Here is a 12745-nt window from a genome sequence, read left to right as displayed (position 1 = left end):
TTGAGCCCACGGACCCAACAAGCCCCAACAGTTCTTGGCACCCGAACACCAAGCTCCAGGCTCCAGGACACAGTGTCAATGTGTGCATGAGAATGAGGAGCAGAGCGGGTCTGGGAGTAGAGCGGTCAGGGTCTAGGGATGGAGGGTGCATACAGAACAGAGTCTTCACATAATGGGACAAAAGCCCTTCATGCACTTGAAGAAATCACTGACTCTCCATCCACCCATTTGCCGAATCATCATTATTTGGGAACAGCGGAGCCATAATGCACTGTGACTGCTGTTTACTAAAAAAGATACAATACACCTACTGTGTATATTGTGAGTGTAACGTAATACTGTCAAAATAAAGAATGGGTTCAAATTGCTTTGAAAGGATCGTTTGAAATATATCCTGTTTATTCACTGGGAAAGTTACCAAATTAGCTGATGATGGACAGCTAAAAACAGACAATGTTTTTCGGCAGGTGATGGAAGATCTTAAAAGGACAAAGCTGTGTATGGAGCTTTGTCTTTGAGTGTGTGTTTTGGGAGAGTGGGTGGTACAAATGGGCCAACTGATCTGAAATGACAGGGATTATCAGAGGTATGCAGAGGTCGCTTCCTTCTGTGCCGTCAGAACAGATGGCTTGTGTAGTTTATCTAAATCCTAACTGAATCACTGGCAACATTGCATATAAATACTATTACTTATAGTCACTTCAATGCCTAATCTTTTTGTGCATTTTGAAAGCACATATACAAAATCCAGGAGCTAGGCTTTAACAAGCTTCAACAAAGTCCCCTTGATGTGAGAGTTTTCTGTACATTGTTCAGACTCCTTTCAGTCCACAACGTTGCAATTGGCAGAATGTGAATGGCTGATAATTACTATTATTGGTTGGATGGGAAGATAAATCAATGCACCTGTTGGGTCTGGGGAGTCGCTGGGCAGTTAGTCACTACAGATCACAACACGCTAGCTGATTGCTCAGAAATGCTCCAGGTGTTTTTTTTCTCTTTCATGACACGTCCTTACAGGCAGATAGGCTGCTCAGGGAGGATCAAAGACAGCTCGCTGCAGGCCAGGCAAGATCTCATGTGAACTGAGTAGGTTTTGTCTACGTGGGGTGGTTCTGTACAGTGGACGGTTGGTTTCTAAAGCTCTTATACAGTCACAGCATCAAAGACAGGGGAAACAATTGATGGGTAAGATATATTTTGAGGTGATAAAGGGCGATGGGTTTGTGGCATGGTTTGGATAGAATGATTTATATGGTTAAATTACAAATGAGCTTCCGCGGTGTCTGGACGGGTAACGTATCATCACCAGACAATAGGGTTGAGATAAGTGCTGTTGGTATAGAAACAAAACAACATAAAAAAAAAATGAGGTGGCAAAATGATATCCATGGATTGAAAAAAGGGCCTCTTCCGAGACGAAAGAGCTGAACTGTGATGAAGAGTCGGTCAGACAGACAGAGGAGTTGCGGCCGGCCTCACTGAGTGAGTGGTGATACCTGTGATGGTGTCTGCATAGATAGGCCCTAGCAGGGTCCCCTTGAACAGCCCATACAGGCTGACATTGTACCAGGTGGCGGGGGAGAGTCCTATGATGACCAGGCTCTGGGCTGCATCTTGCACGGTGTGGTTCTGCAAATCTAGCCCTGTCTCTGCATCTGTCACCTCAACCACAAAACCATCAAAGGCCCCCTCCTCAGTGACCCAGGACACCAGGAAGCCGTCCCACGACACATCTGAAACGGTCAGATTTCCCAGCACGGGCTTCTCCTCCTCTGGAGGATGACAAACATGATGACAGACAACATCAAAACAACGTTAGACTAACCACCCAATGTCAGGGAGGGAGGTGGAGAGATGGAACACGGTACAGACAGGGAAACAGGTGAGGTTCTGGACAACTGGCTCCGTTTCACCATGTACTGGAGCTCACAGTACAGAACTCAGGAAAAGTGCAACACATAAAAGGGGGAAAACACACTTATAGAAACAAACAAGTACTGTAGCTTTAGGAAGACTTTACCAGAACATCCCGAGGATTTTTTTCATCATTACACAAAGACATTGTGAATTAAAGACTTAGTAAAACAGAAACAATATTCAATATTTTCAGGGAAAAAAAGATTAACCTGATGGCTGGTCCTCTGTAATTATCTGCATTTCAATCATTTCTTTCCACATACGACTTTGGTGTGTTGGGTGTGCCAGTCAGAATGCTCCCTCATTAGCACTACAAAAGACTTTGGTGACGAACAAATAAGAAGGCTCCACTCATTGTGGGAAGATAAAAAACTGTTCTGCATGCACCTGACTTGGCTATCCAGCCTGGCTCTCCGCCTGAAACAGCCTGCATTGCCGCTCTTTTAATGGCTCTGAACAAGCCATTAATTTTTGAAGGTCCAGTGTAGTCTGCCTGAGCAATAGTACACTGTACATTTCAAACGCGTGAGGAAGCCATGCGGTTAAAGCAGCAGGACAGCGCAGAGAGAGAGCCATACAGTTGGAGACCATTGTGGGCTGGAGGTGTCAGCAGTCATAAGTGAGTGGCAGGAAAACGCCAAGGCTGCCATTATCCTCTTTACAGCCAACAACGTTGGAGTGGGAGGGAGAACGGAGAGCAAATGGAATGGAAGCAGACGAGAATGGAATGAATGACCTCTTGCTGGAAGGCAGGCGTGGTCGGCCCTGCCATTAGTTTCTTCTGAAACGCTCGAATGGGAGAAGAGACTGATTACTGTGTGTGTAACGTTGGAGTAGTTAGATTGAGTGCATCAGCAGGGAGAGATCGAGTCAGACTGTAGTGTCCCAGCTCCTTTCTATGCACCATTGTATTCGTGTTAATTTTACGGGAACACGCTGATGCTGAACTGTCAAGATGCCTGATGTCGACCATCAGCTAACCTGTTCCACATCCCAGGTGGATCCCCACGGGCCTGGACCAAAGTCCTGCCCCATAACCTATTCCTGGTCTCCCCTTCCATCGTCAGTCATCAGAAATCACCGTGGCTGGGGCTCCTGGCCAGCACATGCAGATGGAGGTGTCACGGGACAAGTGATATAACGGATGCTGGAGATAAGTTCATCCCAAAAACATGCGAGGACATGCATTTAATGTTCCATTTCTCAAGTCGGTGGAGAAAATGGTCACGAGATTTGTCATGCAGACAGTTTTAGCAGAATAGTGTGTCAAAGACAATTTTTTTGTCTGTTTTCTCTAACTTTGGTTTCAGTTTACGTGACTACATGACCAAACTACTAAAACAGTAGATCTCTGTACAGTGGCATCTTAATATTACCCTCTAGGTTTGCTTCAACAGTCTGCAAGGTTTGTGCAGCGCATTACAATCTGTGTTTATTATCTTTTGAATATGCCCAATATGTTACTAAACATAAAAGCATCCCCACAACTCAATGAGAATTTGCTGATTAGCCTAAATTATGATAATCCGTCTGCTTTGTCTTCCCCAGGTCTTTCTGTATCAATAAAACATTTCTAACTGTTGGAAGGATCTGGTACTTTTTTATTAGACAAAACCAATATTGCTTAGCATTTGAAAAAGCCCCCCAAAAAAATGGAACTCAAATTCTTGTAATCCTTTGAATGCCTGATGATTGTCAAACACAAGTAGAGACCCAGCCCTGGGGGACAAACCCCTTTCCAATTCCTTTCTATACCTACTCACTTGCAGCATGCACTGTGTTTGCCTTACGTGTCTGGAGACGATAAAGCATGGGGGTAATGGACGCTGCATGCGGATTAGAGGAGTGCTGATTTCGGAGACAATGTTTTAACAGGGCCCCAGCATGGGTCCTTTTATCTGACAGACCCAGAGTTCATCATGGTCAAATCGCACAAAAACACAGGGGAGTGGGCTCACTCCAACAATTATCACATGAATGAGCTTTGTATGGAGCACCCACACACACACACACCACACACACACACAGTCACAGGCAGGCACTCACTCACTTTCACACACACACACACACACACACACACGCACACACACACGCGCACGCACACACACACACACAAATATACACAAAGACACACACACCACCCCACCTCGGCAGGACAGAGATTCCAACAAAGTGCGGCTACTCGGAGCCATAACAGCGTTTCACTCATATCACTTCTGCCCAAAGCCATGAATATAAATGGGTAGCCTGTTACATTACCAGAGGAGATTTTTTTTAGCAAATATTTGGGTTGGATGTACTCTTAGCAGTGGAGCAAACAAAATATCTCTCAAACATATTATTAAGCTGTCCCGTTTTTCAGTAAAGAAATTAAATAAACCCATATGCAGTAATTCATTCCCTAAATCTGGCTTCAGGGCGGTAGAGTAGAACTGAAACTTTGGTTGATGAGGAAATAGCTTATGTCCTTCATTACAAAGCCCAGCAGGAAACCCCCCAAAAAACACAGTCCGAACTCACGTTCTCACCCACATGTAGCCCTTATATATCTAAATGGATAATGGATAGTGGGTATCTCTCCTGTAGCTTTCAGGTACACATTAAGTAGGCTGTTTATACAAGGTGAGCTGGCAGAGGGTTACCACCAAGGTACACAGAAACTGTTGCTAAGGCCCTCACCTGAAGAAATGTAGCTTAATGGTCCAGTCTGTTTGTGCTACTGCAGTATGGAACCATCTAGAACAAGGCAACCGTCAAAATGACAGCCATCTTACAGCACAACAGATCTGAACGCGAAGGCCTTCTCAACTCATTCCGTTTCTATATATGTCACAAGGGCAATCGGAGGGATAGAAAGGCACGTCCACACCACACTGACCTGTTCCTGCCGAGACTGTAGCCGGGCCACTCTGCCTGTGTCCCCTCTCAGCGGTCAGGGTGACGGTGTACTGCATGCCCGGGGTTAGATTCATCAGAGTGTACTTGACGTCTCTGGAGAAGGGCGTGACCTCAGCCCTTCGACCGTCAGCTGACACATATTCCAGCCTGTACCGGTCGATCTTAGCCACGGGCTTCTCCCACACCAGAACCATCTGGGTCTCAGTGGAGGACTCCACCTCCAGGTTCTTAGGAGCATCCAACGCTGAGCAGATTGTAGAACGTAGAACATCAATTATGGATGGAGACCATTCCACTACCAATACGTCTGACCGTAGTTTTTTATACAGCTCAAGCCCTGACCTTTGTGTAGGCGGTAAACAGCTGAATACGAGTGCTCATTGATACATTCTTCCAACCATCTTGACAGTAAACTAGAAGTACGTGTTGCAGTGAAGCAGTTCAAGCTTGTTGTCCCAGCAACCCCATTCATTGTTTCACTGCACAGCCACGTGTATCACAGCTCACCTGTAACCGCGTTGGTGGTGGAAGGAAGGCTCTCTCGCTCGTTCTTCACGGCTGTCACCCCCATGCCATACTCTGTCCCGGGTCTTAGACCTACACCACACACAGAAGGGCGACACTTATTGTCCCCGATGTATACAAACAGAAGGAATCATCAGTGTTCGTTTTGTATCAACCAACGAACATGTTTTGATCAATAGGAAACACGATTCCTGTAGTGCTATAGAAAAATACCCTGCTTTTTTGCGGAAAATAGCTTCACGGCAAACGGCATCAACAAAAATGTCCATAGCTCTTCAAGGTCTTAATTGCCTATATAATAGATTCAAACATAATTGCGTTTATTTAAACCTCTTCAGTCTGGAAGCTGTATTCGCAACCTCTATGTGCACTGATGAATCTAGAAGAGGCTGTCTATGTGCCAGAAACAACATTTGCTATAACATGAGAGGCTTTGAGATCCCCATTGCCTGGCAGTGGGGCCACTGTGCACGCTGCAATTAAAGGCCCTCATTCCAACTGCTTTTATCTCCTTTCTAAACTCCCACAGAGGTCACTAGGCAGGCAGGCACTAGAAGTCTTGCAGCATGAAATTACACCTAATGCAGAGGAAACTCATTATCAATAAAATCACAAGCGTGAAGGCAATTACAGATAATAACTGTGTGAAAAAGTGCTGAGGTGAGAGAGGAGTGGAGAGGAGTGGGAAGAAGCGGAGAAGAACGTCAGTCAGCTGAATAGACACAATGGGCGCCTTTCAAATGGCACACTACAACCTATGTGGAGCACTTTCTTCCCAGTAGTCAACTATGTAAGAATAGGTAGAGTAGGTAATAGAGTAGGTAATAGAATGCCATTTGGGAATCAACTCTGCATTATTTACAGGGGCTGGGCCTCCCAAGGACAAAGAATGGCACCAGACAAAGACACTATTACCAGTTTGGAACCCTTTCCCTTTTTTTTTTTCAGGCAGGGAGCCTAATCTGTCGAGGCAGAGGCGGGGTTTAGAAAAACGCGTCCGGCTGGCCGCCTATAAGCATGGAGCATAATGGAGCCAATACAGAAGGATGAAGAAAATCTCTCCCTGCTTTTCTTGTTTGACCAGGATGGATCTCACATTGAAACAAGCAGCAGTGTTAATGCATTTGTGGCGTAAATGCATTCCCCCTAGAGCTGTTTTCTAATAAAGACCTGGGATTTTCTGGCCAGGCAAACGTTTCACAACATGAAACAAAGCGGCTCAATTGGAGATGAGTGCATTGAATTCAATACTGAAAAATTATTTGAGGAAAGGCTGTAATTGTTGGCAGAGAAAGGCAACCGTTAACATTCAAAACAATATGTATTAGGAAAAGACAGAATTATTGTATTACAGGTGTTCTCACATGAGAAAAAAAAAGTTACCAGGTTACGTAAACCCGGAACAAACAAAAGTATCTAAAAGTGAAAATGTACACTAAACACAGTCTGAAGAAGGAAAACACCAACACAACCATATATTACCAGATAACCTTGGAAGGAAAACTGAAGTAAACACTTTTTTATTGATGTAACTACTGCATTTCAGCTTTAGGCCTTCATCTGGGATTCGCAGATAATAAAATGAGATCACTAACCACTTATCTTGGCCTGGGTGGTGTCCAGCGTTCCGCGAGGGAAAAGCAGCTCCCCGTGGTCTCCACCAGAGAGGGGTCCGTATTTGATGCGGTACTTTTCTACTTTAGCGTGGCTGTTCTTCCACTCTAGAGTGATGCTCTCATCTGTCACTTCTACCGCCTGCAGCTCACGTGGGGCATCCAGGTCTGGAACACATCCCGTCACAGTTCAGTCAGAAGGGAAAGATCCCCTAATAAATACACAACCATGTGTCGACCAGATCCCAGTAGAGAACAGACCACTTGTTTGTCTGGCACATTTGAAAAATCCCTGACAATTCTGGCCTAGCTCATGAGCTCTTCAAAGATAGTTGATGAGCTGAAAAAAAAAAGTATACATTTTTTGGGGGCTTGTTTGGATTTTTTTTATATCTATCTAAATGTTTTGTATTTTGATCAAAGACCCAGCAAACAAAGAAGCAGTTATTCTATATCCATAGTTAGAACTGTGTCTGGCATACAATGGCAAATTTCTGGACACATTCCCAAAATCTATAGGTTTTCCACACAATCCCAGTGTTAAGATTCTCAGATTCCCATGTTAACTAAATTCTGATTCAAGGACTTCTGAAAGAATTATGTTTTTATCATCGTCTGATTATTTTATTTAGAGCACACATTTTGACCAGAGCCCTAATACAGTAGGAGGGCACGTGATGCCAGTTGGGACGAAGGTCTTGTCTTACCCGTTAGGAAGTTCTCAAACACAGGCACACTGGTCATCTCTCCCCTCATGGCCATTAAGGACACCTGGTACTCTGTGTCGGGATTCAGGCTGCCCAGGTGATACTGGGTTTCACTGGAGGACAGTTCCACTGTGTTTCGGTCTGAGGGGTTGTGGCTGGGCCCATACAACACTCTGACCGCATCCACCACAGCCACCGGGTGGAACCAGGTCACCAGGGCAGTGGTGTCTGTCACGTCACGAACATCCACCTCTCTGGGAGAGTCGATCTCTGGAGAGAAAGCATGCCAGACAAAGAGGGGCTGGTTTATATGAATACAGGGTGGAATATGAACGTTGAGCAGCACCTTTATTACCTGCACTGAGCATCACTTTTAACCAGGCACTTACAATGCCTGGGTCAAAGGCAGTGAGTTCTATGGGGAATAGGGTGCGATATAGGTCGTATCCCATGGCTGAAGACTAGGTCAGCATTCATGAGGTAATTCATGTCATGGTGAGTAGGTGGTTGCTTTAGGTGGCTGTTTAAGGCAGGTTGCACTGGGCAAGTGGGGTGACAGTGGGCACAGGGGCCTGGGTCAGATGATAAAGACAGGGCAGAGAATTGGAAGCCGAATCAGAATTTGCGCTCACATCAGATCTTTTGATACAGTGTTGAAAAGGAATAGTGAGGCTATACACAACAAATGAATGCTATATTTGCTTGTATGGATTCATAAGGATATTATTGTAAGTACACATCAAAACCTAGAGCATGAAAGGCAAATTCCTTACTGTGTGATGGAATTGATTTGACACATTCAGAAAACTTTAGGAAAGTCAACCTTCTGCAGAAGCCAGATAAAACAGGCATTCTACATTGGAGCTTAACAGATTTAAGTGTGTGTGTGTTTTTGAGCATGTGTGTGTGTGAGTGAGAGCGTTTGTGTGAGTGAGTGAGTGAGAGCGTGTGTGTGAGCATGCGTGCCTGCGTGCACGTGCTCCTGGGCTGTGATTGTCTAGTGGGAGGAAGGATGATGGCTTCCCCGCACTCCCACACACCATGGGAGGGGGAGGATGTCACACACACCATGGGAGGGGGAGGGGGATGGGATCACTATGTGCAATTAGTCCCTCAGAATGCAAATCCCACTACAGTATGTGGCACGAGTCTGTGTGTGTTAGTGACAGAAATAAAGATGCCATGAGGGACATGAACATCTATAGGGGACCCCCTAATCCCTGTGCTGCAGTGTCAGTCTTTGAGCATGTGTGTGTGTGTGTGTGTGTGTGTGTGAGAGTGGGTGTACTTTTTGAGTTGACTGTAAAATGTTTTTGTAAAAGCACTTTGTGACAACTGCTGTTGTAAAAAGGGCTTTATAAATACATTTGATTGATTGATTGATTGATTGATATTTCAAAGATATTTTTTTTATCATTAGATGTTTCGTAAAAATAAGGTAATTAAGTACTGTAAAATGTTATTGTGATATTTCATACAGTAATCAGTATAAGGATTTGAATTTAATCTAATTACATTTCACAAATTTAAATTGATTTAAGAGAAACTTGTTCAAATCCTTTGCATCTTCTTTCTATGGGGTGTGTCCAGTTGAAATGTGAATTAAATTAAATATTTAATTGAAATTAAGGACCATTCAGAATTGACCCCCAACTGTGGTACAGAACCTTCTAACGAACATTATTTAATCATTTTGAAATCTGCACATTATGAACTTCTGTAACCAAAATCTCACAGGGCAGGCGAGAAAGTACACACTCGGTTCAGACCTGTTAAGCCCCTTAATTCTCCACAGAAAATTACTTTCCTAAAAAAAAATCATAATTCCCTCTACTTGAATGCGTTGGTGCTGCAGTATATTTTAACATCCCATTGACCCACCTTAAAACAGCTGGACTGTTGAAACTGTTTGAGGAAGCTAAGCTGGCACGTGAATATAGTTCAATCCGAAAACCTTTAGTTATATTGATCCCAAACCCCAAGTTCTTCTCACTGATACAAGCCATTAGCCTTTATAGCAGCAGCCTGATGGAGATATAATTTCATTATAACTGTTAAACCTTCCGTCGGTGTTGCAATGGCTTTTTACTGCCTCTAGTAAATCAAGAGGATGCTATGAAAAAATAATGAGCTAATCCCTCAATGTTGGCAGACTATGTTGTATCCCAAATGACACCCAACTGCCTACATATTGGAGTACTTTTAACCAGGCTCTGTGTTTCTGTGTGTAACTGTGAAGGCTGCAAGCTGCTTCTGAGTATTTTCTTGTTGGAAATATATTGAAATCTCAGACATAAAGTCATCTGTTTCTTGAAAACTGTCATGAAATTAGCTGTAAAACCTGAACCATTTCAGCAGGAAATGTGTAAGTTATACCTATTTAAAAGTATTGTGTTTCAAAATCAAAAGCATGTTCTTCATATTTCAAAATCCATAATATTAGAATTTAGCCTGTTAAGTCCACGACTTTTTCCTGAAAAAAGACTGTTGGCGCTACAAATAATTATGTTGGAGCTAAAACATTTGCATTAGAATAAATTGACTGGCAGGAATACCACAGAGTCATTGGTATTGTGATAATACCTAGCTTGAAGGTAAGCTAAGGAACTTCAATGGAATAATACTGAATATGGGGGACCAATCATGCCATAAGACGTTACTACTGAGACAAAATGAAAAACTATATAATTATAACTCTTCGATATAGTAAATATACTACGAATACTATTACAGACAATCTTTCCGTATGTATATAGATCCTAGAACTCAAGATAAGTCCTCGTAAGGCCAACTGTAAATAGTTCCTAATGATATTGTTTGCTCTTTGCCAGCCTTGGCTGTGTTAAAAAAACACATTTAAATTGATTGAATTATTATCATTTAATTATTTTATTTATCTTCAGGGGATAAGTCATTCAAGCCTGGAGCATTAGGTCATGGGTATTAGAGTTCAAGGCTTAGTTAATGGGGCCACTTATTATAAAAATAATTTATTCACGGGTGTTAAAGCATTTTGTCTCCTTATAATTATCAACAATAATAATATTTGGATTATTTCAAATTAAAAGCTATTCTAAAAAACATGGGGTAGATCTGCATAGCTACTGTATGTGCTCACTTGTGAAAACGTTCTTGCGTGCTGGAGGTCCACTGCTGTTGTTTTTGACCACCTCCAGTTTGACCTCATACTCTTGACCAGGTCCAAGGCCTGACTGTTCAAACATGGTGTCTGGGCTGCCCAGGGAGTTCAGAATCTCCCCGTTTTCTTCTTTCTGCAAACACCAAAAACAGTAATCTCATGTCTCATTGCACATTTCATTGGTGGCGGACTAGGGCAGGCAAATCATAGTGAACAAGGTCCTTTCTGTGATGGTTCGTCTACAGTAGGATGCATGGGGAAAACTGAATGCATTGATCTGAAATGTTCATGTTCTTGTCGGCTCTTGTGGGGAGAAACAAAGTATTTGGAAACAAAAAACGACTGGAGTGCATGGCCATTGGAGCAGTCAACAGAGGCCTTGCAGAAAGTATAGTTGTATTCAAACTGCTGACATAGAAACTGAGGAAACTGTTTGAGTACTGGCTTGGCTGAACTATGTTCCACAGAACATTCAACTTGTCCAGTGGGGGTCTGTCCTGTGAAGATGCATAAATGGTTTGTATCACAGGAATATTGAGATAGGCAATGCTTTTGATGATCTCAATCTCCTCCTTGTGGAATATGTTGAGGGAGAGATCCATGAACGACAAGCAATGCACCAAAGATCCATGAACGACAAGCAATGCACCAAGGGAGAGGTTATAGGGTCATGCTGCTTAGTCACAGTGTTTCTGGAGATGATGGGGCAGCTAAGTCACAGGGTTTCTAATGATGAGGAGTCTTCTAATGCTAACTCACAGTGTTTCTAAACGCACAGTGTTTCTGAAGATGAGTATATTGCTGTTAACTCACAGTGTTTCTGAAGATTAGTATATTGCAGTTAACTCACAATGTTCCTGAAGATTAGTATATTGCTGTTAACTCACAGTGTTTCTGAAGAACAGTTTTTTGCTGTTTACTCACAGTGTTTCTGAAGAACAGTTTTTTGCTGTTTACTCACAGTGTTTCTGAAGATGAGGTTCCAGCCATCAAAGGGGATGTCCAGGGGGTCCCACTGAACCTCTACTGCGGTGTCCCTAACAGATGTGAATTTGAGTCCCTCAGGCTCAGGAAGATCTAAGGAGATGAGATGGACAAATAGGATCTTGTTTGATGTTCTGTTAAATGTAACACTAAGCACATTAACTACATCTCAAATAGCAACATATTTCCCATATAGGGTTTTTGTCTGTGACACAGCAGGGGTTCCCAAACTTCTCCCAGGGACCACCAAATATCCAGGATTTCAATGTATTCCAGTCAGCTTAATTGAAACTACTGCTACCAGTTATGAAGCCCTTGACAACTTTATTCAGATGAGCTAGTTCAAGGCAACAACAAAATAGTGAGACATCTGAGGATTGCCTGGAGAGGTATGAGAACCACTAGTCTGAAGAATTACACTGTAGGAAATATGTTGCCATTTGAGACAAAGGCATGGACTCCTTCACCTAGTCAAATCTGCGATCATCTTCCTCTCCCCAATTGCAACCGTAACAATTATGGGTAGTATGCAAAACTTACCCAAGGTCAGTGTCTTAGTGTCAACTCCATGCCTGTTCTGACTTACGTGTTGCCACTCTGGCACTGACAGGAACACTCCTTTTGTTGTTGAGTACAGCATAGACACTAATCAGGTATTCCACACCAGGCTCCAGCTCAGTGATGGTGGCAGTCATTTTGTCCCCAGGCACACGTATGTCCAACTCCAGTCCTCCCAGTGCAGTGGGCACATAGGTGATCAGGTACTCTGCCACCTGCATCTCATTAGCCCAGGACAAGTCCACTGTCTCTGGAGTGACTTCTAGGACAGTTAGATCCTTGGGTGCAGACACTGGAGAGACAAGAAAACATGGCATGTTAGGCATCATTGTTGTTCGTTGTTCATACCATGAACTTGGTTAAACTTTAGTAAGTAATGAAAAAAACACATAAGACCTATA

At 43.3% G+C, this 12745-nt stretch overlaps 1 protein-coding gene across 6 annotated transcripts in view; it reads right to left on the bottom strand.

The window, feature by feature from the left end:
* Positions 1-12745, bottom strand: part of tnc (tenascin C) — a 64785-nt gene that overhangs the window by 11277 nt on the left and 40763 nt on the right. For 4 of the 6 annotated variants that reach the window (XM_010876681.4, XM_010876680.4, XM_010876678.4 and 1 more), the window contains 8 exons: positions 12373-12636; positions 11764-11879; positions 10782-10935; positions 7664-7933; positions 6939-7124; positions 5326-5415; positions 4799-5062; positions 1500-1775 (listed from right to left, as the gene is read on the bottom strand). In XM_010876681.4, the coding sequence (XP_010874983.2) occupies positions 1500-1775; positions 4799-5062; positions 5326-5415; positions 6939-7124; positions 7664-7933; positions 10782-10935; positions 11764-11879; positions 12373-12636 (1620 nt within the window). The remainder of the gene's footprint in view (positions 1-1499; positions 1776-4798; positions 5063-5325; positions 5416-6938; positions 7125-7663; positions 7934-10781; positions 10936-11763; positions 11880-12372; positions 12637-12745) is intronic. The other 2 variants (XM_010876684.4, XM_010876685.4) reach the window with 1 other exon arrangement.

This window comes from Esox lucius, chromosome 13, assembly GCF_011004845.1.
Source record: "Esox lucius isolate fEsoLuc1 chromosome 13, fEsoLuc1.pri, whole genome shotgun sequence".
In the NCBI taxonomy this organism is placed as follows: Eukaryota; Metazoa; Chordata; class Actinopteri; order Esociformes; family Esocidae; genus Esox; species Esox lucius.
This window is presented reverse-complemented; position numbering and strand designations above follow the sequence as displayed.